Source organism: Podarcis cretensis (genome assembly GCF_951804945.1).
Source record: "Podarcis cretensis genome assembly, chromosome: 4".
NCBI lineage: Eukaryota > Metazoa > Chordata > Lepidosauria > Squamata > Lacertidae > Podarcis > Podarcis cretensis.
In genome coordinates, this window is record NC_137173.1 from 6,590,963 (window position 1) to 6,616,860 (window position 25,898).

The following is a 25,898-nucleotide window of genomic DNA, read 5'->3' on the forward strand; positions in this document are numbered from 1 at the left end:
CCCGCCGGGCTCGCAAGGCTTGCGGATAGCTTCCTGAAGCCTGGTGCGCACCGACCCCTCTCGCTCTCCAGGCTTCAGCGAAAGCCTGCATTCGCCCCATAGGACGCACACACATTTCCCCTTCAAAATGGCTGTGGGTCATCGCCAGCAGGCCAGATTGGAGCCATCATGGCTAAGAAACACAAGGTAATGTAGTGTTGTGAGTTTGTGGGCTGCCTGGGCTACCCTTCTACTTCCTGGACCAACCCCCCCCCCCTTCCTGAGTGCCAGTCACTGGATTTGGCACATTAACATTTGGGCGAAACCAGCTTCCCGTGTTCAGGAAATCACCTGGGAAAGGAGCCATTGACCAAGAATGAAGCAGAGGTGATGGTACATTAAGAAAGCCATTAAGAAGGAAAAGTCTGAAGTGGGTAGGACCACTCCTCCAGCTCTGAGGAAGCCTAAATCTACATCCTTGTACAAATGAATTGAAACAAAGCATGTTTTCTATCTAAGAGAAGCACCGAGGGCCTTCTGGCGGTTCCCTCATTGCGAGAAGCAAAGCTACAGGGAAGCAGGCAGAGGGCCTTCTCGGTAGTGGCGCCCGCCCTGTGGAACGCCCTTCCAGCAGATGTCAAAGCGATAAACAACTACCTGACATTCAGAAGACATCTTAAGGCAGCCCTGTTCAGGGAAGTTTTTAACGTGTGATTTTACTGTATTTTTGGTTTTTATGGAAGCCGCCCAGAGTGGCTGGGAAGGCCCAGCCAGATGGGCGGGATATAAATAATAAATTATTATTATTATTATTATTATTATTATTATTATTATTATTATTGTGACTGCCACATTGATCAGTCTGTCAAGCACCCACAAAAGTTGTTTTGGGGATGCTTCTGTTATTATGGTGTTGGAAGCCTGCAGCCAATAGAAGGAATGATGCGCTCGCCACAATATATTGAGGTTCTATGAAAGAGAGTTATTCCAGAGCTGGAAAAGAGGTATCCTGACGGTACTGGGATATTGCAGCAGGATCTAGCCCCCTGTCACACATCGAAAGTGGTGAAGAAATTCATGACAGAGCAGCAAATACAGGTACTTGATTGGCCAGGGAATTCCCCGGCCGTAAATCCCATTGAGAATTTGTGGGCTATATGCAAAAGTCGCCTCCGTTCTGTAGACTGTATGACTATGGAGAAGCTCATTCAGGCGCTGATTCAAGTGTGGTACATGGATCCGAAAATCAACAGTGACTGTTTGTAACTAGTACAGTAGACTCCATGTCATGTTCAAATGCTACTTAAAAAATAGCGGAGGTCATATCCATTACTAATGTACGTATATGTGAGTTTTGTACAATAAGCTACTAAATTCATTGTTTGTTTCAATTAATTTGCACAAGGATGTACCCTAATAGCCGTTGTGCAGGCGCAGATGACAGCTGAATGAATGGGAGTTGCAGGAGGCAGGGGAACCCAAAAAACCATGTGTTTCAGGTGAAGACGCCCCCAACCCCATTTTGATGCAAACATCTCTGTGCAAATGCGGAAAATGACCTCTCTGCATTTCAAGCCGCCTGTGTGAACATGCCTGCTGATTCTTCATCACCCACCCAACAGCCCAATTAAAAATAACATGCCAGTGCTGAAGCCCACAAACTGCCACGCATTCCTTACCCAAGGTCAAGAGATTTTCTGTGGCGTTGATATAGGCAACGCAGTCAAACTGCTCAAAATCTTCTTCTTTTGCCTGTAGAATGAAAAGGAAACAAGCTCCATCCACAGAGAAGAAGGGCCAAAATGGTTAGGCTTGCTCCCAACTGCAGAGCAGACTGGAATCCTCTGACATTCATAACCAGGGATGGAACCCAGCCCCCCAACTAAAGCAAAGGTAAAGGACCCCTGGACGGTTAAGGCCAGCCAAAGGCAACTATGGGGTTACGGCGCTCATCTCGTTTTCAGGCCAAGGGAGCCGACGTTTGTCCACAGACAGCTTCCGGGTCATGAGGCCAGCAGGACTAAACCACTTCTGGCACAACAGAACAGCATGATGGAAACCAGAACGCACGGAAATGCCGTTTACCTTCCCGCCCCAGAGGTACCTATTTATCTACTTGCACTGGTGCTTTTGAACTGCCAGGTTGGCAGGAGCTGGGACAGAGCAACGGGAGCTCACTCCGCCGCGGGGATTCGAACCACAGACCTTCCGATCAGCAAGCCCAAGAGGCTCAGAGGTTTAGACCCCAGCGCCACCCGCATCCCATAGAAGCCCCCCAACTAATGGTTGCATAGCAACGTGACTTTCCAGGCTTGGGCCATGGCTATATTCAGCCACTTAGGTGGGTTGTTGTTCCAACCCATTTCACCAGAGCTGCTGCTATCCCAGTACAACGCACACCAGAGTAAATTCACAAGGCAAGCCTCCTACTCACCAAGACAAAATTTTGGTTACTGATGTCCACAGAGCACAAATGTGACGGGCTTTTCACGTGGTGGAGCTTAATCTGGAAATAATAATAATAATATATCATTTGTACCCCGCCCATCTGACGCTGGCAGCTTTCAACATAATATAAAAACATCAAGCATTAAAAACTTCCTGCAAATTCCTTATTTATGTATGCTACTACAGTGGCAAGTATGTTACTTGCCCAAAAACGGAAAGAAGAAGAAGTCCCAGCAAAGGAAGAATGGATACAAAAATTCAGGGAATATACAGAAATGGTGAAACTTACTGGGAGAATAAGAAATCAAGATAACAAACTGTTATCTGTTGCAAATAAATTGTAAACAGATAAAAACACTGGCAGGAGTATTGTAACAACCTGCAGTTTCATAAGAGTATATATTTAAGGAAGATGAACAAATGAGCAAATTAAGACAATTATGATATGCAGAAGATATTAAAAATGAATGTAAGGAACTGCAGAAAGAGGGGGAAGGAAGTCAAGTTTTGACATGTGAAAATGATTATAAAATCAGTGAAATGTATAAACTTGAAAAGTATAAATAAAATTTAGAAAAAAGGGGGGGGGACTTCCTAATACAATAAGCCAGAAAACAGGGTTGTGGACAGACACTGCCCAAGGAAGGCAGTGTGGCCTAGTGGCCAGGGTGTTGGACCAGGACTTTGGAGACCAGAGTTCAGTTCCTTGCTCAGCCATGAAATCTCACTGGGCGACCTTGGGCTAGTCACCAACCACCTCAAAGGGTAATGGGGAGAGCCATGAAGCCCACTTTGAGCTCTTGGGAGGAAAGGTGGGATTTAAATGCAGCAATACAGAAAAAATAAAAATGCAAAATCCTCTACCAAGGAAAGCCAAGCTCTGGGCCTCTTCAAATGATGCTCGAGTTTTTCATGCTCTCAACCACCCCCAAATGGTACAACTAAAATGATCAAAGAGCTGAAGAGCCTAAATAATAATAATAATAATAATAATAATAATTTATTTATACTCCGCCCATCTGGCTGGGCTTCCCCAGCCACTCTGCCCGGACACTGAGGTCCAGTGCCGAGGGCCTTCTGGCAGTTCCCTCACTGCGAGAAGCCAAGCTACAGGGAACTAGGCAGAGGGCCTTCTCAGTGGTGGCGCCCGCCCTGTGGAACGCCCTCCCACCAGGTGTCAAAGAGAAAAATAACTACCAAACTTTTAGAAGACATCTGAAGGCAGCCCTGTTTAGGGAAGCTTTTAATGTTTAATAGGTTATTGTATTTTAGTGTTTTGTTGGAAACCGCCCAGAGTGGCTGGGGAAACCCAGCCAGATGGGCGGAGGGTATAAATAATAAAATTATTATTATTATTATTATTATTATTATTATTATTATTATTATTATTATTATTAATGTATTTGTGCGAGGATCAGCACCAGTCTCAAGCTGTAAGGTCTCTTCCTTGAAGTCACTCCACACACACAACAGAAAAGCAGCAATACTCCGATCACACTCACCAGTTGTGCGCCATCGAGAGTTTTGTTGTCCAGAAGCCTGTAAGCACCACTCGCTGTTTCTGGTCTTCTCAGCCTAACTTGGGGGACTTTGGTCCCAAACAGCAACTCGATCTTGGTCTTCTCCGCTGTCCGGCGGGCCACTTGCCAGTGGCCAGCCCCTGAGGAGCCACGACGGAAAACAGCCAGCATCAAATTGGGAGAAAGCGCACTGTGGATTTGCCACATGCGACCTCATTCATTTATTCCTATTCATTTCGTAAAATTTCTACACCGCTCCATGAAAATGGAGCGTGAAACTTGTGTTTTTCTACACCAATAGTTCAGAAACTTCTACCGTTTGTAACTAAGCAACATTTTAAACTGCCTGTGCACCTTGCCTGACTGCTGCATGGAAAACCACATGAATCTGACCTTTGAAGAGCTTTGTAAGTAAACCATGACTTACCTAATGTGTGGTCTATCTCAGTGCTGGGGAAGTGGAAAACCTTGGAGCGAGCTTTTAGAAGGGGACACTTTAGGACTCACTGGAAGGGCACATTCTAAAGCCTGCATTTCCACGCTTTTCTGTGCTGCATGTTTTGCAGTGCTAAATCTCTTCTGGGGTTCCCTCACAAAAGAGTACTTGCCCCAAACTTGGCTTCCAGGTATCTAAAACAGGAACACTATGCACCAGCTTAGCCTTGCCTGCTACTGGATTGCCTGCCTGCACCGAATCTGACCATGGGCGGCTCTGACCTTGCCTCTCGCCTCACTCTTGTTGTGGTCTGTCCTAGCCTGGACCCTGACCTTGATCAGGCCCTGGATGTTACCCTACTGGTGTTGCATGAGTTGAGTCCTGTGTTTACCCAGGAGCCCAAGGAGAACAGGACATCTACGGGTAATCTGATGCTCTCCACATTCCTGCCTCTAGCCTCACCCACCACTGGGGTGCAGCACCCAGGTTGCCATTGAGGTGAGGGAAGGCCTAAGAGGGAGCCCTATTGATCTCCAGGAAATTTATTTCCACGTTATCAACGTCGGGATGGGTTACCTTCCTCGTATCTGGACCGCAAAAGGCTCCGGGCCGGAAAGCAGTTGGTGGGGCAGCAGTTTCCATCGTCCAGTTTATACATTCCTTTGGTAGCCATGTTGTCATTCTAGCACCTAAAGGCAGCAGAGAAAGCGATCAAAGATTTCCTAGAACAGCAAGGCTCTAGAGGCTAAATCAATGGTTTTTTTTAGCACCCTAGGAAAACAGAAAGCTTCCTTATACTGAGTAACATCTCTCCTACACCAGCAGGTCTCTCCAAGTGTCCCTATTTTCCAGGGACAGTCCCAGATTTACAGAAGCCGTCCCAGTTTCTGATTTGATCCTGGAATGTCCCGCTTTCCCTTAGGATGTCCCTATTTTCATGACCGGCTTGTCCCATTGATTTCAATAGGTTTAATCGAAGCACAATGAATAAGTCTGGATCCTACCCAACATGTTTATATACATGTTGGGTTGGATCCAGGCTCTCTTTTTATTTAAATGTTTGATGATATTTTAAAGCCTGTTTGGATTTTGTAATGGCCATTAGCTACGCAAAAGGATGACTGACGGACTGATGCTGGTTTTATTTGTTCGGGTAATCTATATACTGCTTAGCTACAACTGCCCCAGGGAGGGTTGACAATATTGCTCTGGGTGGGTCAAAGATTGGGTTCGTGTCATGAAGCTGCCTGCATCAGATCACTGGTTGATTGAATCCAGGTCTGTCTGCTGTGAGAGCTCACTAGGGCTGGGCGATACCTGGTTTTCAACTTCATGATATAGCACCATCTAAACATTGTGATATACAGTGGTACCTCAGGTTACAGACACTTCAGGTTACAGACGCTTCAGGTTACAGACTCCGCTAACCCAGAAATAGTACCTCGGGTTAAGAACTTTGTTTCAGGATAAGAACAGAAATCGTGCTCCGGAGGCGCGGCAGCAACAGGAGGTCCCATTAACTAAAGTGGTGCTTCAGGTTAAGAACAGTTTCATGTTAAGAACGGACCTCCAGAACGAATTAAGTACGTAACCAGAGGTACTACTATACTAATATATCACAACGTCTGAAATAAGGATGGAGCTGGTTTTCAACTTTGTGATATATCCCTAGCTGAACATTGCAATATCTTGATATATCACTGTCTGAAATAAGGATGGAGCTATGTAGAACCATTGGCTGGCTTCACAGTTTTTCCACATTCCGATTTTTGCATAGCACACATACACACACATCATGATTCGTGATATATTGTCAGGTCAAGAATTATAAAACCGACATCACAATGTGGATTTCAAACTGGTTTGGGATGCTATATTGATATATTGACCAGCCCCAGTGCCCAAACCCTTTCCCAGCCCTGATGCCCAGGACCCTTCTTCTAAATGGGAGATACCAGGGATTTGCCACTAAGCTGCAGACCCTCAAACCCACAAGTGGGAGAAAATGTGCATGGCACTGATTGAATCTTTAGGGGCCTGGCAAAGTGTGCACGTACTCGGGGTCCTCACGTTTGCATCATTCCCTTCTCCGACAAGTGCAGGGTACAGATGGAGCTGTGCCATTCTTGTTGGGATGAGGCATCTAATCATAAGCCTGCATTTTTATTAAAGCTTATATGTTTAATCAGGGCTTGTATTTTAAAATGAGCTTAAAGATTTTCAAATGTTTTATGCCAGGCAGAAGAGCAGCTGCCTAAGAACCTTGGCAAAATGTTTTTCTCCTAGACAAGGGGGCCCCCTGATTTATAGCAGAAAACAATTCTCAAAGTCGTAAAAAGGGAATTACAGGCTGAGAGCCAAGGTTACACTGACCCTACAAATTAAGGGTTGATAAATAGTAAAATGAGCCATATCTTCTTCCTAAGGTTAAAAAGGCCAAGAGCAAAATTGAAAAGCAACTGGTCTGGCTGGCAGAAAGAGAGCATTTTTGGAAAGTCTTTTCTAAAGCTGTTTCTTTCTTAAACTAAGATCCTTTTAAGATTTCTTTTCCTTTTAAAAGGTTATTTATGTATTAAATATATTAGCTTAAATATAATTATGCAAAGGATTTAAGAAATGCTAGATTCTTATTTCATATAGTTGTAAGAGTTGTAACTATCCTGAAATTAAGTCAGCCACCAGCCCAGCCTCCTGTCAGACAGGAGACGCCATCGAGCACTCCTGATATATGGTTGTCAGGCCTTTTGTTTAGAAACCTTCAAATGAAGGAGATCTCTCAATGTTGATGTGAACTCAAAATCCTTGACATATGTTTAAGATAAAAATTCAAGATTAACCATCTGTTTTGGAAGGCAATAGGGCAAGGAGGGCAAGAGGTGAGCTGGTAATTAAGATTCCTTGTTGAGACACATGTAAGATATATTACTACTTATTTGTCATTTATAGATAGCTCTTTGTGTCCCATAAAAGGGCAAAAGGAAATGGGTGTATCTTTTGTGATTGGTTCTAGCAAACAGCCAATAGGAATTTTAACCAGGCTGATTGGACAGAGGCAGCCACAGGAGGAGCAAGGGGGCTGGATTAAGGAAATATAAGTGCTGGCCAGAATGGCAGGAGGCCAGGCCAGAGCTTGGTAACCATATACCACTGTGCCTCATATTTATTTGTCTGACAAATAAATTATTATTTTAATTTCTCTATTGCTGCGTTGAATATTTCATTCCAGCTAAGCGTTAACCACAAGCAGGGTGCTACAGAGATACTGCCAGGGAGACGGAGGCATTAGGCCTCCACGTCGTCTCTGGACGATCTCCGGTCTCCCGTTGGAACAGCATCAGTCAATTAGCGACACGAGCCTCAGACACATTCCAAGACTCGTGCACACCCTTTTCAGCAGTCTCCACAACGGAAGAGCATATTTACAGCTTTATTCAACGTAGATCAGAACAAAGGAAAAACATGACTGCTTGCATCCATGTCGAGGAAACAGCCAGAACAAAAGCTATATACAAAACGGAAGTTCCCAGAGAGAACAGTGCTGAGAGTAAACAGGCATGTGACACACAACAATCATGCCTGACTCTTTTGAGGAGGAACAGAACTATATCCTAACAATTCTTTCCTCTCAAACAGTCGTTGGAGGCGGGCCAAGGCAGCAAGAAAATGACTTCCTCCAGACCAGCCATGGAACTGCATGTTTGAGCAGGGGTTTGAATCCAGGCCTTCCAAATTCAAGTCCAATGCTCCATTCCGCTATCCCACACAGGGCCTTGTCTACTGCCGGTCGTTCCAAAAATTGCATTACAGTGCAAGAAGAGGCTGCTGGATCAGGCCAATGGCCCACCGAGTGCAACATCCTGTCCTCCCAGTGGCCAGCCAGATACTTACTGGGAAGACCACCAGTAAGGTAAAAAAGGTAAAGGACCCCAGGATGATTAAGTCTAGCCCAAGGCAACTATGGGGTTGCATCGCTCATCTTGCTTCAGGCTGAGGGAGCTGGCATTTGTCCACAGACAGCTTTCCAGGTCATGTGGTCAGCATGACTAAACCGCTTCTGGTGCATAGAGGACCGTGATGAGTGCCAGGGTGTACAGAAATGCCATTTACCTTCCCGTCACAATGGTACCTATTTATCTACCGTATTTTTCCTTCTATAACACGCAGATTTTTTCTCCTAAAAAGGAAGGGGAAATGTCTGTGCGTGTTATTGAGCGAATGTGTGGTCCCTGGAGCCAAATAGTGCAAGGGGAGGCAAAAAAAAGCAGGCAAAAATCAAACCGCGCGTTTCCTAGAAGGGAAACTTGAAAAGAGGAAGCGGCTGCTTTCCGGCATTCTGCCTCAGGGTCTTACTGCCCACCGACCTCTGTTTCCTTGCTGTGTTTGCTCAAACGGAACAAAGAGCAGGGAAAGCCCCTCCCCTCCAGGCAAGCAGAGGGGAAAGCTGAAAACATGCAGAAGGGAGAGAGAGAGAGAGAGCGCGCGAGCGGGCTGGCTTGGGTGGGTAGGTGAGGGAAAACTTTTGCCTTCCTTTCCTCCCTACCCCTCTCCTGCATTCTTAGCCAGCTGCTTCTCTGCACACCCCTCTCTTGCTCCTTGTCCCTTCTGTGTTTTTCCTTCCCTGCCCACTTAAAATGTGGTTAAAAAGCATGGATCCACATGGATCCTCAGGATCTTTGCATTGGGTCAGCCCAAATTCACCATCAGATCACATAGCATGTCCATGGCTACAGCCTGCCCCCCAAAAATCACGCACCCACTGTTGCCTGGGGCTGCAATGGTGCAAAAATGTGGTTAAAAAGCATGGATCCACATGGATCCTAAGGATCTTTGCATTGGGTCAGCCCAAATTCACCATCAGATCACATAGCATGTCCATGGCTACAGCCTGCCCCCCCCCCCCCAAAATCACGCACCCACTGTTGCCTGGGGCTGCAATGGTGCAAAAACGTGGTTACAAAACATGGATTCACATGGATCCTCAGGATCTTTGCATTGGGTCAGCCCAAATTCACCATCAGAGCACATAGCATGTCCATGGCTACAGCCTGCCCCCAAAAAATCACGCACCCACTGTTGCCTGGGGCTGCAATGGTGCAAAAACGTGGTTACAAAGCATGGATCCACAGGGATTCTCAGGATTTTTGCATTGGGTCACCCCAAATTCACCATCAGATCACATGTCTGTGGCCACAGCATGAAGCACAAAAATGATACATCCACTGTTTCATTCAGAATGTTTTTTCCCTTGTTTTCCTCCTCTAAAAACGATGTGCGTGTTATGGTCAGGTGCGTGTTATAGAGCGAAAAATACGGTACTTGTACTGGCGTGCTTTCAAACTGCTAGGTTGGCAGAAGCTGGGATACAGGAACGGGAGCTCACTCGGTTGCGCGGATTCAAACCGCCAACCTTCTGATCAGCAAGCCCAAGAGGCTCGGTGGTTTAGACCATAGTGGGACCAGTAGGAACTGGGTACAATGGACCTCTCCCCACTTGCGATTCCAAGCAACTGGGATTCAACAACATATGGCCTCTGATACTGGAAACAGAACAGTCCTTGTGGCCGGAAGCAGAATATTACACCTCTATTGACCTCTACACAAGCCCCATCATAAGGGCTTGAGACTTTATGTACTGCTGCTGCTCTAAGTAAACCCACGTGATGTCTTTGCTGAGCAAAGCAGCCTTGCTTCTGTGACACAACACAAAGGCCCTCTTCCCGCCAGCCCCCTCTGCAGAGGGGCAGAGCCCAGCAAGCACCATGGCATCGCGGCAGTAAGGACGGTCAGCGATGCGGGTGACACATGGGGACGTGAGGGTTAACATCAAGCTGAAGCCATGGTGCAACGTTCCCAGAGAACGCCTACAAGAAAAGACCTTCTCTTCGCCGTTGCCTTGCACCAGCAACGGAACAAGGAGGAACCATGGCAGGGGACGTGAGGTATAGCCAGGAACGTCGCAAAGTTCAGCCTCGTTTGTTTAGAAGTCGCAGGCTGACCCCCAGAAATCACGTCTTGCCTTAATGGTTTGGGTTTTATCAGATTAGCACCCCATCTTTCCCTGAAGGCACGGTGGTGGTGCGCTGAAGGCTCATCCCCTTCCGTATGCCCCTGTGTGAGAGCCAGTGTGGTGTAGTGGTTAGAGCGTCAGACTAAGACCTGGGAGACCAGGGTTCGAATCTCCACTCGGCCATGATGAAGCTCGCTGGGTGTGTGACCTTGGGCCAGTCATCGCCTCTCAGCTGAACCTACCTCACAGCGTGTTTTGTGGGGATTAACTGAGGAGGGAGAGAGTCTCGTATGCCATCTAGAGGTCATTAAAGGGGAGGGGAAGGAGGGATATAAATACAATATATAATAAAATATATACGGGGGCCTTAAGGGACGCGGGTGGCGCTGTGGGTTAAACCACAGAGCCTAGGACTTGCCGATCAGAAGGTCGGCGGTTCGAATCCACGCGACAGAATGAGCTCCCGTTGCTCGGTCCCTGCTCCTGCCAACCTAGCAGTTCAAAAGCACGTCAAAGTGCAAGTAGATAAATAGGTACCACTCCGGCGGGAAGGTAAACGGCGTTTCCGTGCGCTGCTCTGGTTCGCCAGAAGCAGCTTAGTCATGCTGGCCACATGACCCGGAAGCTGTACGCCGGCTCCCTCGGCCAATAAAGCGAGATGAGCGCCGCAACCCCAGAGTTGGCCACGACTGAACCTAATGATCAGGGGTCCCTTTACCTTATACGGGGTCCTTGCCGTGGGATCACATTCATCCAGTGCTTTACGAACTGCACTGGCTCCCGGTGGAGTGCAGGATCAGGTTTAAGGTGCTTTAAAGCCCTATACGGCCTAGGACCCTCGTACCTACGGGACCGCCTCTCCTGGTATGTCCCACGGAGGACCTTACGGTCTTCAAACAAAAACATCTTGGAGATCCCGGGCCGCAGGGAGGTTAGGCTGGCCTCAACCAGGGCCAGGGCTTTTTCGGTTGTGGCCCCGATCTGGTGGAATGCTCTGTCACAAGGGACTAGGGCACTGCGGGACTTGACATCTTTCCACAGGGCCTGCAAGACAGAGCTGTTCCACCAGACCTTTGGCCAAGGCACAGTCTGACCCCCTCCTTCTGTAAACCTCATAGAACTCTAGCCCAATGGTTGTCATTAATTTGATTCTGAATTGATTTTAGAAAGAATTGATTTTGGAATGTATTTCAATGAATTGACTGTGATTTTATGTAAACTGTGCTATTTTTGCTGCTGTTAGCCTCTCTGAGCCTGGCTTTGGCTGGGGAGGGTGGGAGATAAATAAAATGTTGTTATTATTATTATTATTATTATTATTATGGCAGGGACAGGCAGAAAACTGTTCCAGATTTCGTACCTTAAGAAATGCTGTAGGAATCTTCACATAAAATCCCGTTCCTTAAACTTCACACCACAGCTTTAGTGTTGGAAACAGAGTTCAGGAGCTGGAGGCTGCACAGACAGGAACAGAGGTGATTCTTGATAACTGGGGTCAAAGCAGGCCAGGATCAGTGTTTCTGCAGGACACGCTGCGACTTCCTCCCGTTGTAAATCAATGGTTGCCATTCATTCCTTGAAAGAAAAACAATGGTCTGCTCTCGGATACAGCATTATGTCCTCCACGCTGGGTCCTTAAATGCAGGGCTTTATTTTTTAGCATATAATGGGGGGCAGGAAGAGGAAGGGCCGTAGCTCAGAGGCCCAGCAACTGCTTTGCCTGCAGAAATCTACCCACAGTGGCATCTGCTTCCTATGTATGTTTTGTCAAGATTAGGGCTCTGTTTATTTATTTACTTATTGCATTTACATCCCACATTTTTCTCCAAGGAGAAAATGCTTCTCCTACTCATCATATAATTCCCAAAACAACCCTTCAGGGATGGGTAGGCTGAGAGGCAGTGAGCTTTGTGGCCAGGTAGGGCTTTGAACCCCCCTTTCCTAGGTCATAGTATGACACTCTAACCATTACACCACACTGCCTCAAGCATGGGATACTTGAACACTTTGCCTCTGCCCTCCCCCTCCAGTCCTGATTACAGTGGACACTTGGATTGCGAACGTGATCCATGCGGGAAGCAGGTTCGCAACCCGCAGCACCGTGTCTATGCACACTTGGGTCGCAATTGGCGCTTCTGCACATTGCAAAGTGTGATTTAGCGCTTCTGCGCATGCGCAGAAATCCGGAAGTACAGTGGTGCCTCGCAAGACAAAAAGAATCCATTCCGCGATTCTCTTCGTCTAGCGGTTTTTTTCATCTTGCGAAGCAAGCCCATTGACGGATTAGCGGATTAGCGCTATTAGCGGTTTATCGGCTTTTAGCGGCTTATCAGCTTAGCGGATAAGCAGATAAGCGGCTTAGCGGCTTAGAAAAAGGGGGGGAGGAAAAAAAGCCCGCAGGAACTCGCAAGACATTTTCGTCTTGCGAAGCAAGCCCATAGGAAATTCGTTTTGCGAAGCACCTCCAAAACGGAAAACTCTTTCGTCTAGCGAGTTTTCCGTCTTGCAAGGCATTCGTCTTGCCACTGTAACCTGTTCCGGTACTTCCGGGTTTGGCGCAGTGTGTAACCCGAAATTGTGTAACCCAAAGCGTCTGTAACCCGAGATATGACTGTATTATTATTTTTTGAGGAGGGGCAACACGCCAGCAACCTGCACAGGGAAAATGCAGCCTCTCCCATTTGCTTCAGTTGCAATCAGCCAGGCACCCCTCCCTCCTTCCTTCTCACTCTCTCTCACACAATCATAGGATCGTAGTTGGAAGGGGCCTTGAGGGTCATCTGGTCCAACCCCCTGCAATGCAGAAATCTTCTGCCCAACAAGGGGCTCGAATCCACAACCCTCTTTGTGCTCTGCCGACTGAGCTACCCACACCTCTCCAACTACAATTCTACCTTCCAGGCACCCCACAGCTGCCACGAGGACTGGAATTTTGCAAGCTTCCAATCCTTGCCTTTCCATCTCACACACCCTCCAGTGTCCTAGAGTATGACCCCAGCCCCTTCCCTTATCCCATTTTATCTTCTCAGCAACCCTGCGAGGTAGTGCTTTGGGCTGCTGAGAAAGAAATAGAAAGAGAGAAATATAGATATGACTGGCCCATTTTATCCTCACACTGTAAGGTTGCCACCTGTCCTGCACAATACAGGATTGTCCCGTATTTCGATGTAAAATGCTACGTCCTGTATTGATACAGTTTTGTCCTGTATTTCCCTCTCTCTCTGCCAAGTTAAGGATCCTCTCCAAATGCATGTGCTTGAAAGGATGTGCAAAAGGTCATGTATTTAAGTTTTGGGTAGCCAAGCACATGTAGATTTACACATTCACGTGTCTGTGTGTGTGTGTGAGAGAGAGAGAGAGAGAGAGAGAGAGAGATAAATTCCAGAGGGGCCACCCTGTTGGCTGCAATAGATTGTACTTGATTGCTCTGAAGTCACTTCAGCACCAGGTGGGGAACCCCCCCCATGAGTGTAGCCAGGGGGGGAGCAGCTGCCCCCACCTAAATCAAGTAAATAAATAAAGAAAATTAACTAAAAGTAGAAATTGTAGAAAGATTTTGACAGATTTTCCTGAGCCCTTGGGGTCAAAAGAAAGTAATTTAAAACAAAAACAGACATTTCATTCTGAATCTGCTAGCTATGCCCATGGTCCTGTCCTGTATTTTCCCAGTACAAAGGTGACAACACTACTTCACAGCCACCCAGTGCCTGGGGCTGCTGAGAAAGAAATAGAAAGAGAGAGACAGAGAAAGAGAGAAAGATAGATGAGAGAATGTCTGGCCTGTTGTATCTTCACAGCAACCCTGCGAGGTAGTGTCTTGGTCTGCTGAGAAATAGAAACAGAAAGGAAGAAAGAGAAATATATATACGGCTGGCCCCTTTTATTTCCACAGCACCCCTGTGAGGTAGTCCCTTGGGCTGCTGTGAAAGAAACCGAAATATAGATATATAATAGATATAGGGAAATAGATAGATAGATAGATAGATAGATAGATATGGCTGGCCCATTTTGTATTCACAGCACCCCTGCGAGGTAGTCCTTTGGGTTGCTGATAAAGAAATGGAAATATAGATAACAGATATATAGATATATAGATACAGCTGGCCCGTTTTATTTCCACAGCACCCCTGCAAGGTAGTCCCTTGGGCTGCTAAGCAAGAAATAGAAATAGAAAACATAGACATAGATATGGAAATAGATAGATAGATAGATAGATAGATAGATAGATAGATATGGCTGGCCCATTTTTTCTTCACAGCACCCCTATGAGGTAGTCCATTGGGTTGCTGACAAAGAAATAGAAATATAGATAAATAATAGATATATAGATACGGAAATAGATAGATAGATAGATAGATAGATAGATATGGCTGGCCCATTTTGTCTTCACAGCACCCCTATGAGGTAGTCCTTTGGGTTGCTGATAAAGAAATAGAAATATAGATAGATAGATAGATAGATAGATATGGAAATAGATAGATAGATAGATAGTCAAATATGGCTGGCCCATTTTGTCTTCACAGCACCCCTATGAGGTAGTCCATTGGGTTGCTGATAAAGAAATAGAAATATAGATAGATAGATAGATAGATAGATATGGAAATAGATAGATAGATAGATAGATAGATAGATAGATGGATAGATATGGCTGGCCCATTTTTTCTTCACAGCACCCCTATGAGGTAGTCCATTGGGTTGCTGATAAAGAAATAGAAATATAGATAAATAATAGATATATAGATACGGAAATAGATAGATAGATAGATAGATAGATAGATAGATATGGCTGGCCCATTTTGTCTTCACAGCACCCCTATGAGGTAGTCCATTGGGTTGCTGATAAAGAAATAGAAAGATAGATAGATAGATAGATAGATAGATAGATAGATAGATAGATATGGCTGGCCCGTTTTATTTTCACAACACCCCTGTGAGGTAGTCCCTTGGGCTGCTGAGGAAGAATGAGAGAGCCTGCGCGCGCAGCATCTCTGCCTGGTCCCCAACACCCCCAGCCATCTTCACAGCTGAGTGGGAATGAGGGCAGGCCTGGGGCTCTGCGTCCTGAGCCCGACCCCCTCACCTGTCCGAGGTCACCTGTCCAGGTGTGAGGCAGCATTGGGGGTGGGGAAGCCATAGAGGTCGAAGACCTCCAAGGGCTAGAAAGGCGGCGACAGAGAAACAGAAAGAGGGGGGGGTTGTTTTCATTCTCTACCACGCTTTACCTGGCCTTTGCCCCGCAGCAGTCAGGGTACTCCGCCCCCTCCGGAGCAAGACCACCCCCCACCCCCCGCTCGCCTTCTTTCCCTTCCCCCTTTACGAGGAGGCCCCGGTTCCCATGTCCTCGCCCGGCCACGCGGTTGCCACGGTAACGCGGAAGCCGGAAGCCGGGGGGAACTACGCCTCCCAGAATGCCACGGGCCATTGTCGCGCAGGGCACGCCAAGTTCTTCCCAGAATTCCACAGTCCATTTTAAAAAACAACAGGCAATCCCCCCAATGCGCACGCGCACACGCGCCGGCCTATGGCATCTCCCTCCACGCCCGCCGCCGCGTTCCAAACTACCAATCCCGCCGTCCCTTGCGCGCCCCGTTCCTCCCGCTGCCGGCCAATCAGCGGCGAACAGGTCGCTAAGCAGGGAGGAGGAGGCAAGATGGCGGCGAAAGGCGGCGGCGCTGGAGGAGGAGGAGGCGGCGGCGCTAACAAGAACGGGATATTGGACAAGGTGGACCGGGCTAAGCGGGCAGGGGTCGTTCTGCTTCGAGGGACCCGGGCTGGAAGGGCCTCGGCGAGGGAGGAGGGAGCAATAAATAAATAAATAAATAAGCCGCGCGCGCGCGCCTGGACGAAGGCAGTGGCGGGGAGTTCCGTAGGCTAAGGAACGTTTCTGAGCACAATTCAAAGTGCTGGTGCTGACCTTGAAAGCCCTAAATGGCCTCGGTCCAGTAGACCTGAAGGAGCGTCTCCACCCCCATCGTTCAGCCCAGACATAGCCCAGGAGGTCCAGCTCCGAGGGCCTTCTGGCGGTTCCCTTCCTGCGAGAAGTGAGGTTACAGGGAACAAGGCAAAGAGCCTTCTTGGTAGTGGCGCCTGCCCTGTGGAATGCCCTCCCACCAGATGTCAAGGCAATAAACAACTATTTTACTTTTAAAAGACAACTGAAGGCAGCCCTGTTTAGGGGAGTTTTTAATGTCTGATTGTTTTTAATCTTCAGTTGGAAGCCGCCCACAGTGGCTGGGGAAACCCAGCCAGATGGGCAGGGTATAAATAATAAATTATTATTATTATTATTAGGCTCCATCCATCCATTCCCTGAGGAGCCACAATGCAGCTTTCCCCCTCCCCCAACTCCTGGTTCTTTACGCCGTTAGCGCGTGGAACTCGCAGCCACAAGAGTTAGCCAGCAATTCGGGTGGCTTTGGAGGAGGCGGCAAAAGCGCGGAGGGTAGGCGCCTGCGATGCCACCAGTGTCATCTAGTCCAGGCCCCCTGCAATGCAGGGATCTTTCACCCAACATGGGGCTCCAGCCCACGAACCTGAGAACAACAGCCTTGTGCTCTACCCACTGAGCTCTCGTGTCACTGCTATCATGTCAGGATGCTGGGCGGGGGGTTAGGGGGTGTCCCTTTGGCCTGACCCAGTTGCAGGGCTCTTCTTGTGTTCCTTGATGTTGTTGGTGTCCACCAGCTGCGTTGGCTTTGAAAGAGGGATGTTCATGGAGGAGGAGGCTGTTCTCTCCCTCCCCTACAGCATTTCTTTGCACAATTTAATAATAATAATAATAATAATAATAATAATAATAATAATAATAATAATAATAGTAATAATTTGTTATTTGTACCCCGCCCATCTGGCTGAGTTTCCCCAGCCACTCTTGGCGGTTTCCAACAAAGATTAAAAATACATTAAAATGTCACACATTAAAAACTTCCCTGAACAAGAACGTTATTGACAAGCTGGAAGGTGTGCAAGGAAGGGCGACCAAGATGATCAGGGATTTAGAAGCTCAGCCTGATGAGGAATGGTTGAAGGAACTTAGGATGTTTAGCCTGGGAAAGAGGAGACTGAGAGATGTGATCCTTGTCATCAAATATATGAAGGGACGTCACGGGAAAGATGGAGCAAGCTTGTCTTCTCCAGCTCTGGAGAGTAGGACTCGAACCCATGGCTAGACAAGAAAGGCGAATCCTGACTAAACATCAGGAAGAACTTTCTGATGGTGAGAGGTGTCAGTATCACCTACACTGATGGGCAGCTGCTCTAGACTTCCAGAGTCTTGAACAAATCTGAATTGTTGCCCTCCTGCGTAGGATTATATCATATTAATCCACAGGAAGGCTTGCTTTCTGTCTCCTGTGTTGGAAAGGGATGGATTCAGAATTCCCTTTGAACCTTGAGCAGTTGAAACGCTCCCTCTGTCTCAAGAAGGATGATGTGTACTTTAAGAGGGGTGGTGTGTCTCTCTGTTTTAGGGTTGTAGCGAGTAACAGGAAGCAACCTGCAGAAATGGAAGGAGGAAGGAAGTTCATGGCTTAGCCTCTGACCGCTAGGCCACATTAGCTCTTAGTATCTTTATTAGGCAGGGCTCCATTCAGTCATACTCGGGAGTAGGAATTGAGGGACGTGACTAACTTCAATCTATTCATTACAGTAAGCAAAACTTATGGGCTTATGCTTCAAGCTTATGCATCTTTTCAAAAGCCTGTGTTGATTCCTGCTACACTGTTCCTCAATCATATGTATCTTAACAACTGTTTATAACCAAATGTGAGGGAGAGTTTTTTGTTTGAACATGCAAAATGGATCATTTAGCCCCGTATTTTCTCTGTGCATGGGGAGAGGGGCTTTCACTCTTTGCCCTACCACAGTCCTGCTCCAATCTGCTTATTGCGGTGTCTGTGTGGCATGGTCCCAAGCTGGCTGTGCTCACAAGCAAACACCCTGTAGCATAAAATGAAGCGCATCAGGGCTGAAGACATCAACACCACATCTTGTTTGGCCCTGAAATGCTAGAGCAGGGGTTGGCAACCTAAGGCCCATGGGCCACAAGCAGCCCATGGGGGTCATTTGACCGGCCCATGGACGCCTGCTCGGTCGGCTCCCGTGTGCCATGCTAAACTGGCACAAAGCAGAGCGGGGACCGCCTTCCACGACGCTGTCCGACTGCAGGAAGCTCCTGCAGCCAATGGGAAGCTGCGCTCGCATCCTCTGCGCCGGAAGGAGAACCAGCCCATGCCACAAAAACTTTGCCAACCCCTGTGCTAGAGCCTGGGATCTTGGGAAGACTTGTGATTTGCTTGCCTCTGAGCTGTGGCGTCTCCTGTTGTAATGGTCAGTGTTATAGGGGTCCCCATGACATGTGAGGTCTATCAGTCAACCCCTGACTGCAGGGGAAACTACTATAGACATTTCACGTGGGCTGTATCCAGCTAAGTCATACACGAGATGAGCCCATTGAAATCAATGGATTTGCATTAGTCATGGCTAACTTAAGCCCATTGGTTTTAGTGTATCTCCCCTTGATTATGACCTTGTTGGATGTAATCCAGTGTATTTATCGTCACGTTTAATTGCAGGCAGAGGTCTTTGGCAAGCTACACCTGGTGTTCCTCTCTGTAACACACATTATTCCGTCGCTGTCGGCGTTGCACATTTCAGGAGCACTGCGCTGAAAACATTCACCGGGCCCCAAATTGGAAATGGTTTGGGCTCCAACCAGACGCTGCTGTTGACATATAGAAGAGTTGGTTATAAATTTAACAGATGCACAAGATGAGCAACCGCTTTCACCTGCAATAATTGAGGTGCACTCATTGATGCAACTCTTGCTTGTGTTTTTGTTCCTTTACCCCGCAGTGGAAGATTGATGACAAACCTGTAAAAGTGGACAAGTGGGATGGTTCAGCCGTGAAGAACTCGTTGGACGATTCCGCCAAAAAGGTACCATTTCCCCTCCCTTGTGGAATAGCCAGGTATTTCCTTCACGGTTTTGCAGGCTTCGTTACTCCTCCTTCCTAGCCTCCTCAGCAATCCGTTGGGGAATACTTTGCTAAATTCCTGTATCTCTCCATCGCTCTGATGCTATGACTACTCGAGGTCTAGATCGGGTTTGCTCTTTCCTTTGTTAAATGCGCTTCTTTCCCTCCCTCTAGGTTCTGTTGGAAAAGTACAAGTACGTGGAGAACTTCTGCCTGATAGATGGCCGCCTTGTTATCTGCACAATCTCTTGCCTCTTCGCCATCGTGGCTTTAATATGGGATTACCTTCACCCCTTCCCCGAATCCAAGCCAGTTCTTGCTGTCTGTGTTGTATCATATCCTTTTTGGGGGGCGGGGGCATCGGCCTCCCCCAAGCATTCATTCCCCTTCATAGCTTGGTTGCCGAAATCAGATCTAGCCTGCCCTTAAGAGGGTGTCTTGTCCAAGCTGCCCCCACCCCGCTTGCACAAGATGGAAAGTGCAATTTTGGAAAGACCTGGGATAGCTCAACTGGTAGAGCATTAGACTTTTAATCTCAGGTTTGTGGGTTCGAGCCCCACGTTGGGCAAAGATTCCTGCATTGCAAACAGTTGAACTACAGTTGCAATCAAAATTATTCAGCTCCCATTGCAAATCGGGTTTATTATCTAAAACCTACAGGCTTTCAGCTGTTTGTAATGGGCAAATCAAACAAAAGCAATTGAAATACAGTGGTACCGTGGTTTATAACCATAATCCGTTCAGGAGGTCCAGTTGTAAACCAAAACAGGTTATAACCCAAGGCACACTTTCACCAATGGGGCCTCCCCCCAAAAAAATTGGTTGTAAACCGAACAAAATGGTTTGTAATCCAAAATAAGGGACACACACTTCTGGGTTTGACGTGGTTCTAATCCAAAACAGTTGTAATCCAAAGCGGTTGCAAACCAAGGTACCACTGTAACTCGACACAACAGATGCTTCAAGTGGTTTCCCCAGATTCAGCTGAAAATGCAACTTATACAGTGGTACCTCGGTTTAAGAACAGCCCTGCTTATGAATGATTTGGTTTACGAACTCCGCAAAACCAGAAGTAGTGTCCCGGTTTGTGAACTGTACCTAAGTCTTAAGAACGGAATCCGAACAGTGGAAGGGCGCCGGCAGCAGAAGGCCTCATTAGGAAAAGCACACCTCGGTTTAAGAACACTTTTGGTTTAAGAACAGTCTTCTGGAACGGATTAAGTTCGTAAACTGAGGTACCACTGTACGTTGATATTCACTAGAATGTCAAATGCAATGGCATATAAAGCAAACAACAACAATGAAATATAAATAAAAAAGTTGTCCAGTAGCACCTTAGAGCCCGCCACCCAAGAGTCGTCCACGACTGGACCTAACGGTCAGGGGTCCCTTTAGGTTTGTTCATGGTATGAGCCTTCGTGTGTATGCACACTTCTTCAGATACTGAAGAATACTGGAGGTATCTGAAGAAGGGTGCATGCACACGAAAGCTCATACCAAGAACAAACTTAGTTGGTCTCCAAGGTGCTACTGGACATTTTGTAAATTTATTTTTATATATTTCTACTGCATCAGACCAACACGGCTACCTCCCTGAATCAACAACAATGAATTCATCAAGACAATTCAATGAAGTCGTAGTAATACATAGCATTGCCAAGATACTTCCTAATCACATGGAACCTTACTCCAGAACCCTGTCCACACAAGAGGAAAAGCCACACTGCTGGGAAAACCCCTTTCTGATTACTTGCGATTTTGTATAGGATTGCAGAGTTGGAAGGGATCCAGAGCGTCATCTAGTCCAACACCCCCCCCCCAAATGCAGGCATCCTCCCATCCAATTTGAAACCATACTGGATCATTGCTTAGCTTTGCAAATGTGCTGGCAGTTTTATTGCTGCTCCCATCAAGTGGGCTTGAGCCCGGTGGCATTCCTCGTTTGCAAAACCGTCGGATCCGGACAACGTGGCTTTGAATAGGGCAATAATTCTCTGCAGAGAACAGGCTGACTCTTACCGCCACTCTGTCGCCGCGTACTCCAGTCTCCAGCCACCGACACTCTTTTCCTTAATGTCTCCCCACGTATTTTGTTATGATGGGGATTCTGACCATCTATACCTCGTATAAGGAGAAGAGCATCTTCCTGGTAGCACATAGGAAAGATCCAGCTGGAATGGATCCCGATGACATCTGGCAGGTTTCCTCGAGTCTGAAAAGGTACCAGCCTCTTCTCTTCTCTCCCCTCCCGCCCCTGGGAGAAATCTTATAACGATGTACAGGGCTTTTGAGTATCCTCTCCATTTCTGTATTGTACCCCGCAGCTGTAGGGTATGGTTTCGGCTGTCAAATTTGGCACCCTGAGAATCTCACCTGTCATTTGTTTCTGGAGGAAACACAAGCTTCTAGCCCTGGATGTTGCGCATGTAGCTCAGAGGCAGAGCGCCTGTCTCTGCTTACATGCCTGGCATCTCCCAGCAGGGCTCGCCAGGACCTGTCTGAAACACTAGGGAGCTGCTGCCTGTTAGTGTAGACAGTACTGAGCTATATGGACCCAGTAGTCTGACACTGTGTTCTTGCATAAGCTGAAACAGTGTAAGCCAGAGGTGGGCAGCTGAGCAGAGTTTCCAAGGTATAGGAGGGGAGGTTCTGAGATTTGCCTGTTTCCTTGGCGACCAGAATAAATTGGGCCAGGCATAGGCAAACACGGCCCTCCAGATGTTTTGACACTACAATTCCCATCATCCCTGACCACTGATCCTGTTAGCTAGGGATGGTGGGAGTTGTAGTCCCCAAACATCTGGAGGGCCAAGTTTGCCTATGCCTGAATTGGGCCCAGTAAGCAAACGTGGTGCAGCTCTAGTTAATTCGCAGAGTTCGCTCAGGCCACGAATGCTGCTCCTTGGTGCAGAAGTAATGTCTCCCCGGCAGAGCATGCACGGCCGTGCCTTGCTATCCTCAGTTCCCCATTTCTGCCCTCTTCCCGTTTGCCAGCTGTACCACCTCATTTATTTATTCTATTTATTAAATTTATATACAGCCCTTCATCAATAGATCTCAGGGAAGTTCACAGAATAAAATGCAGGTTAAAGGTAAAGGGACCCCTGACCATTAGGTCCAGTCGTGGCCGACTCGGGTTGCGGCGCTCATCACGCTTTATTGGCTAAGGGAGCCGGCGTACAGCTTCTGGGTCATGTGGCCAGCATGACGAAGCCGCTTCTGGCGAACCAGAGCAGCGCACGGAAACGCCGTTTACCTTCCCGCTGGTGCGGTACCTATTTATCTACTTGCACTTTGACGTGCTTTCGAACTGCTAGGTTGGCAGGAGCAGGGACCGAGCCATGGGAGCTCACCCCATCGCGGGGATTCGAACCGCTGACCTTCTGATCAGCAAGCTCTAGGATCTCTGGTTTAACACACAGTGCCGCCCGTGTCCCTTAAAATACAGGTTAACAACAAGTAAATTAAGTAAAACCAAACAATAACACCCACTTCCTTCAGACACATTCATAAGGCTATAGAATATTAATCTGCCCAAGGCCTGGTTGAAGAGGAACATTTTTGCCTGGCGCCTAAAGATCAGTGGTACCTTGGTTTTTGAGCAGAATGCATTCCAGGAGTCTGTTTGACTCCTGGAACCGTCCAAAAACTAAAGCACGGCTTTTGATTGGCCGCAGCCAATCGGAAGCTGTGCCGGACATTCGGCTTCTGAAAATCGTTTGAAAACCTGGATACTTGCCTTGGGGTTTCGATCATTCAGGAGCCAAGGCATTTGGCCTCCAAGGTACGACTGTATATAGAAGAGCACTCCGCAAATGGGGAGCCACTGAAGAAAAGGCCCCGTTCCTGTGTTGCCACCCTCTGGACTGTAGAGGCACACAATGAAAGGCCTTGTGATGAATGCAGAGTCCAGGATGGTTTATATAAAGAAAGGTGGTCATTGAGGTATTGCACTTGCAAGACCTTAAAGGAACCTTAACCTCGCCGTCGGAGAGTATAGCAGCCAAATGTTGCCCTCACAGCCCTGCAGACTGCCTCGCCGCTAATTATTCAGATTAAGCACTTGAAATACGATCACCGTTATCCCTAAGAAAACATAGTGACAGTTTGAAACAGATAATTCTTGGCTTGCAGGATCACGCTGCTGAAAGCTTGTACTTCACCACGGTGCTAAACTGGAGGTAGGAGGCTCTCGCCCAGGGAAAGCTGCATGCAGAAAAATCCCTTCCATGTACAGAGCTAGGATTTGCTCTCTCGGGCTAGTTTTCTATGAGGACAGTGGGAACTGCTTGTGGAAAATCATGTTGGCCCTGGAGTGGTTCATCCTTCCCCAGTGAGATTCTGGCTGAACTATCACAAGTTATTGAGTGCTATTAGGACGGCTATGCCCTTTTTAAAAGTGTTGTGGGGGGAGGGGTGTTATTGGGTTGTTTTTAATTTTTATTATGTATTTTTTATTTTTTTATATTGTGATTTTATGTTGTAAACACCCTGAGACCTGGAGGCATAGGATGGTATACCAATTTAATAAATAATAATAATAGCAATAATACCAGTTTCTGGAAATCAGAATGCTGCTTGCAGGATTCCCAAAATCTCCTGATTTCCCAAATTCTCCCGATTGGCCACTGTGAAAACAGGATGCTGGACTCAATAAGCAGTGCAGGGCATCTAGTGAGATTCTGATCCGTTTAACCAGACTAATATAATAATAATTTATACCCCACCCATCTGGCTGGGTTTCCCCAGCCACTGTGGGTGGCTCCCAACAAAATATTAAAAATACAATAAAACATCAGAACTATTAGGTTCAGCTCTGTAATGCAGCTGCAAGCAGAACTTAAATGGCTTGACCGCCAGCTCTCTCTGCTCCTGCAACCATCTCTCTAGGTTTGACGACAAATACACCCTGAAGATGACATTCATCAGCGGCAGAACCAGGCAGCAGAGGGAGGCGGAATTCACAATGTCCATCGCCAAATTCTTCGACTGCAACGGCACCTTAGTCATGGAAGCCTTTGAGCCAGAAGTCTCCAAGCTTCACGACAGCCTGCTCACAGAGAGGAAGATAAAGTAGGCTCCGTCCGGCGTCCACCTTACCCGCTGGGCTCATGCTGAGTTTAAGCCAATAAAGCAAAATAGCAACAAATGTTAGCCTCTGTTTTTGTCCTGAGATATCTCTCTCTCTTCCTCTTCCTCTTCCTCTCTCTCTCTCTCTTTTTCTCTTTCTCTTTCTGTTCTTCCTTCCTTTCTCTGTCTCTCTCCAGAGGGGGGGAGAAAAGATTTTAAATTTCTGACATACAAAACAGATGCAAAGATCCAGCCAGGATTCGCTTTGCCTTGCTTTGAGAACGTCTTCAACCTGCTCCATCAGGTTCCTTTGCTACTATGAAGGTGGACTTGCTAAGGACTCTCAGAAGCGGGGAGTTTGCATAACCCTCTGTAGAATTATTTTTATTTTAAGCTGGCAACTGCTTTAGGAGGCAGCCCTGCACCACGCGGCATTTATCACAAAAGCTATGCTGAATTAATTTTTGTCTTGGCTGCTGGCTGCGAAAGGATTCTTAGTTTTTATGTTAGGGATTCAAGACAGGACTTCCATTATTAAGCCAATGTTGTCCATTTGCAAGCAAGTTTTGATTTTTATATATATATTTATCAATCAGGCAGAAGGAAAATGATTTTTTTTTTAAGAAAACCTTTTATTGGATGGGAGAGAGACCCGGGAAGGAAGCTGAGTAAAACTGCCGGGGTGTATTTCAGGACAAAGGCAACGGCAGGAGTTTTTAAAAGAAAACAACAAAGAGGGGTTTAAAATCCATTCCATCTGTTTTTTGTCCCATCTGGTGCGTTTTATTCATGCTGAAAAATCTCTTCTATCCCTTCTGTGAACAACCATTTTCTAAAATGACGTTTTTCTCCAATAAAAGGAACAAATTTATGTCAAAACAGTGTGAAAGTGTTAATGGGGAGTGGAATCAAAGCAGTCCTGTTGTCTCTCTCGCAAATGTAATGGATTGTGTGACCTCAACACACACATATAGATAATAATAATAAATTTTATTTATATCCCACCCTCCCCAGCCGAAGCCGGGCTCAGGGCGGCTAACAACAATCAAATAATCCAACAATCAAATAATCCAACATTCTAAAAACATTTCATTATAAAAATTAATTAAAATCAAATTGATGGCAACCGTTAAGCAAGATTCTGTGCAGGTTGCCAGAGGAGGGAGTCAGGCTGCGCCCTGACCAAAGGCCTGGTGGAACAACTCTGTCTTGCAGGCCCTGCGGAAAGATGTCAGGTCCCGCAGGGCCATAGTCTCTTGTGACAGAGCGTTTCACCAGATTGGAGCCGCAGCCGAGAAAGCCAGCCTAACCTCTCTGTGGCCTGGGACCTTCAGGATGTTTTTATTTGCAGACCATAGATTCCTCTGTGGGGCATACCAGGAGAGGCAGTCCCATAGGTACGAGGGTCCTAGGCTGTATAGGGCTTTAAAGGTTAAAGCCAGCACCTTAAACCTGATCCTGTA

General features: G+C 47.0%; 2 protein-coding genes across 3 annotated transcripts in view; one reads left to right on the forward strand and one right to left on the reverse strand.

The window, feature by feature from the left end:
- Positions 1-15,702, reverse strand: part of XRRA1 (X-ray radiation resistance associated 1) — a 40,465-nt gene extending 24,763 nt beyond the window's left edge. Inside the window, exons 1-6 of the mRNA XM_079973379.1 lie at positions 15,613-15,702; positions 11,751-11,965; positions 4,960-5,072; positions 3,930-4,087; positions 2,414-2,485; positions 1,659-1,731 (exon numbers count right to left, since the gene is read on the reverse strand). Coding sequence (XP_079829505.1) covers positions 1,659-1,731; positions 2,414-2,485; positions 3,930-4,087; positions 4,960-5,056 — 400 coding nt within the window. The 5' untranslated portion in view covers positions 5,057-5,072; positions 11,751-11,965; positions 15,613-15,702. The remainder of the gene's footprint in view (positions 1-1,658; positions 1,732-2,413; positions 2,486-3,929; positions 4,088-4,959; positions 5,073-11,750; positions 11,966-15,612) is intronic.
- Positions 10,115-24,514, forward strand: SPCS2 (signal peptidase complex subunit 2). 2 transcript variants are annotated; one of them, XM_079974169.1, is made up of 5 exons: positions 10,115-10,322; positions 19,244-19,327; positions 19,540-19,699; positions 21,450-21,585; positions 24,256-24,514. In XM_079974169.1, exons 1-5 carry the CDS (start codon positions 10,173-10,175, stop codon positions 24,440-24,442), a joined length of 717 nt encoding a protein of 238 aa, XP_079830295.1. In that variant the 5' UTR covers positions 10,115-10,172; the 3' UTR covers positions 24,443-24,514. The 2 variants fall into 2 exon arrangements, with proteins under 2 accessions (XP_079830295.1, XP_079830294.1); XM_079974168.1 differs by lacking the exon at positions 10,115-10,322 and adding an exon at positions 15,958-16,112.
- The last annotated feature ends 1,384 nt before the right edge of the window (positions 24,515-25,898 follow it).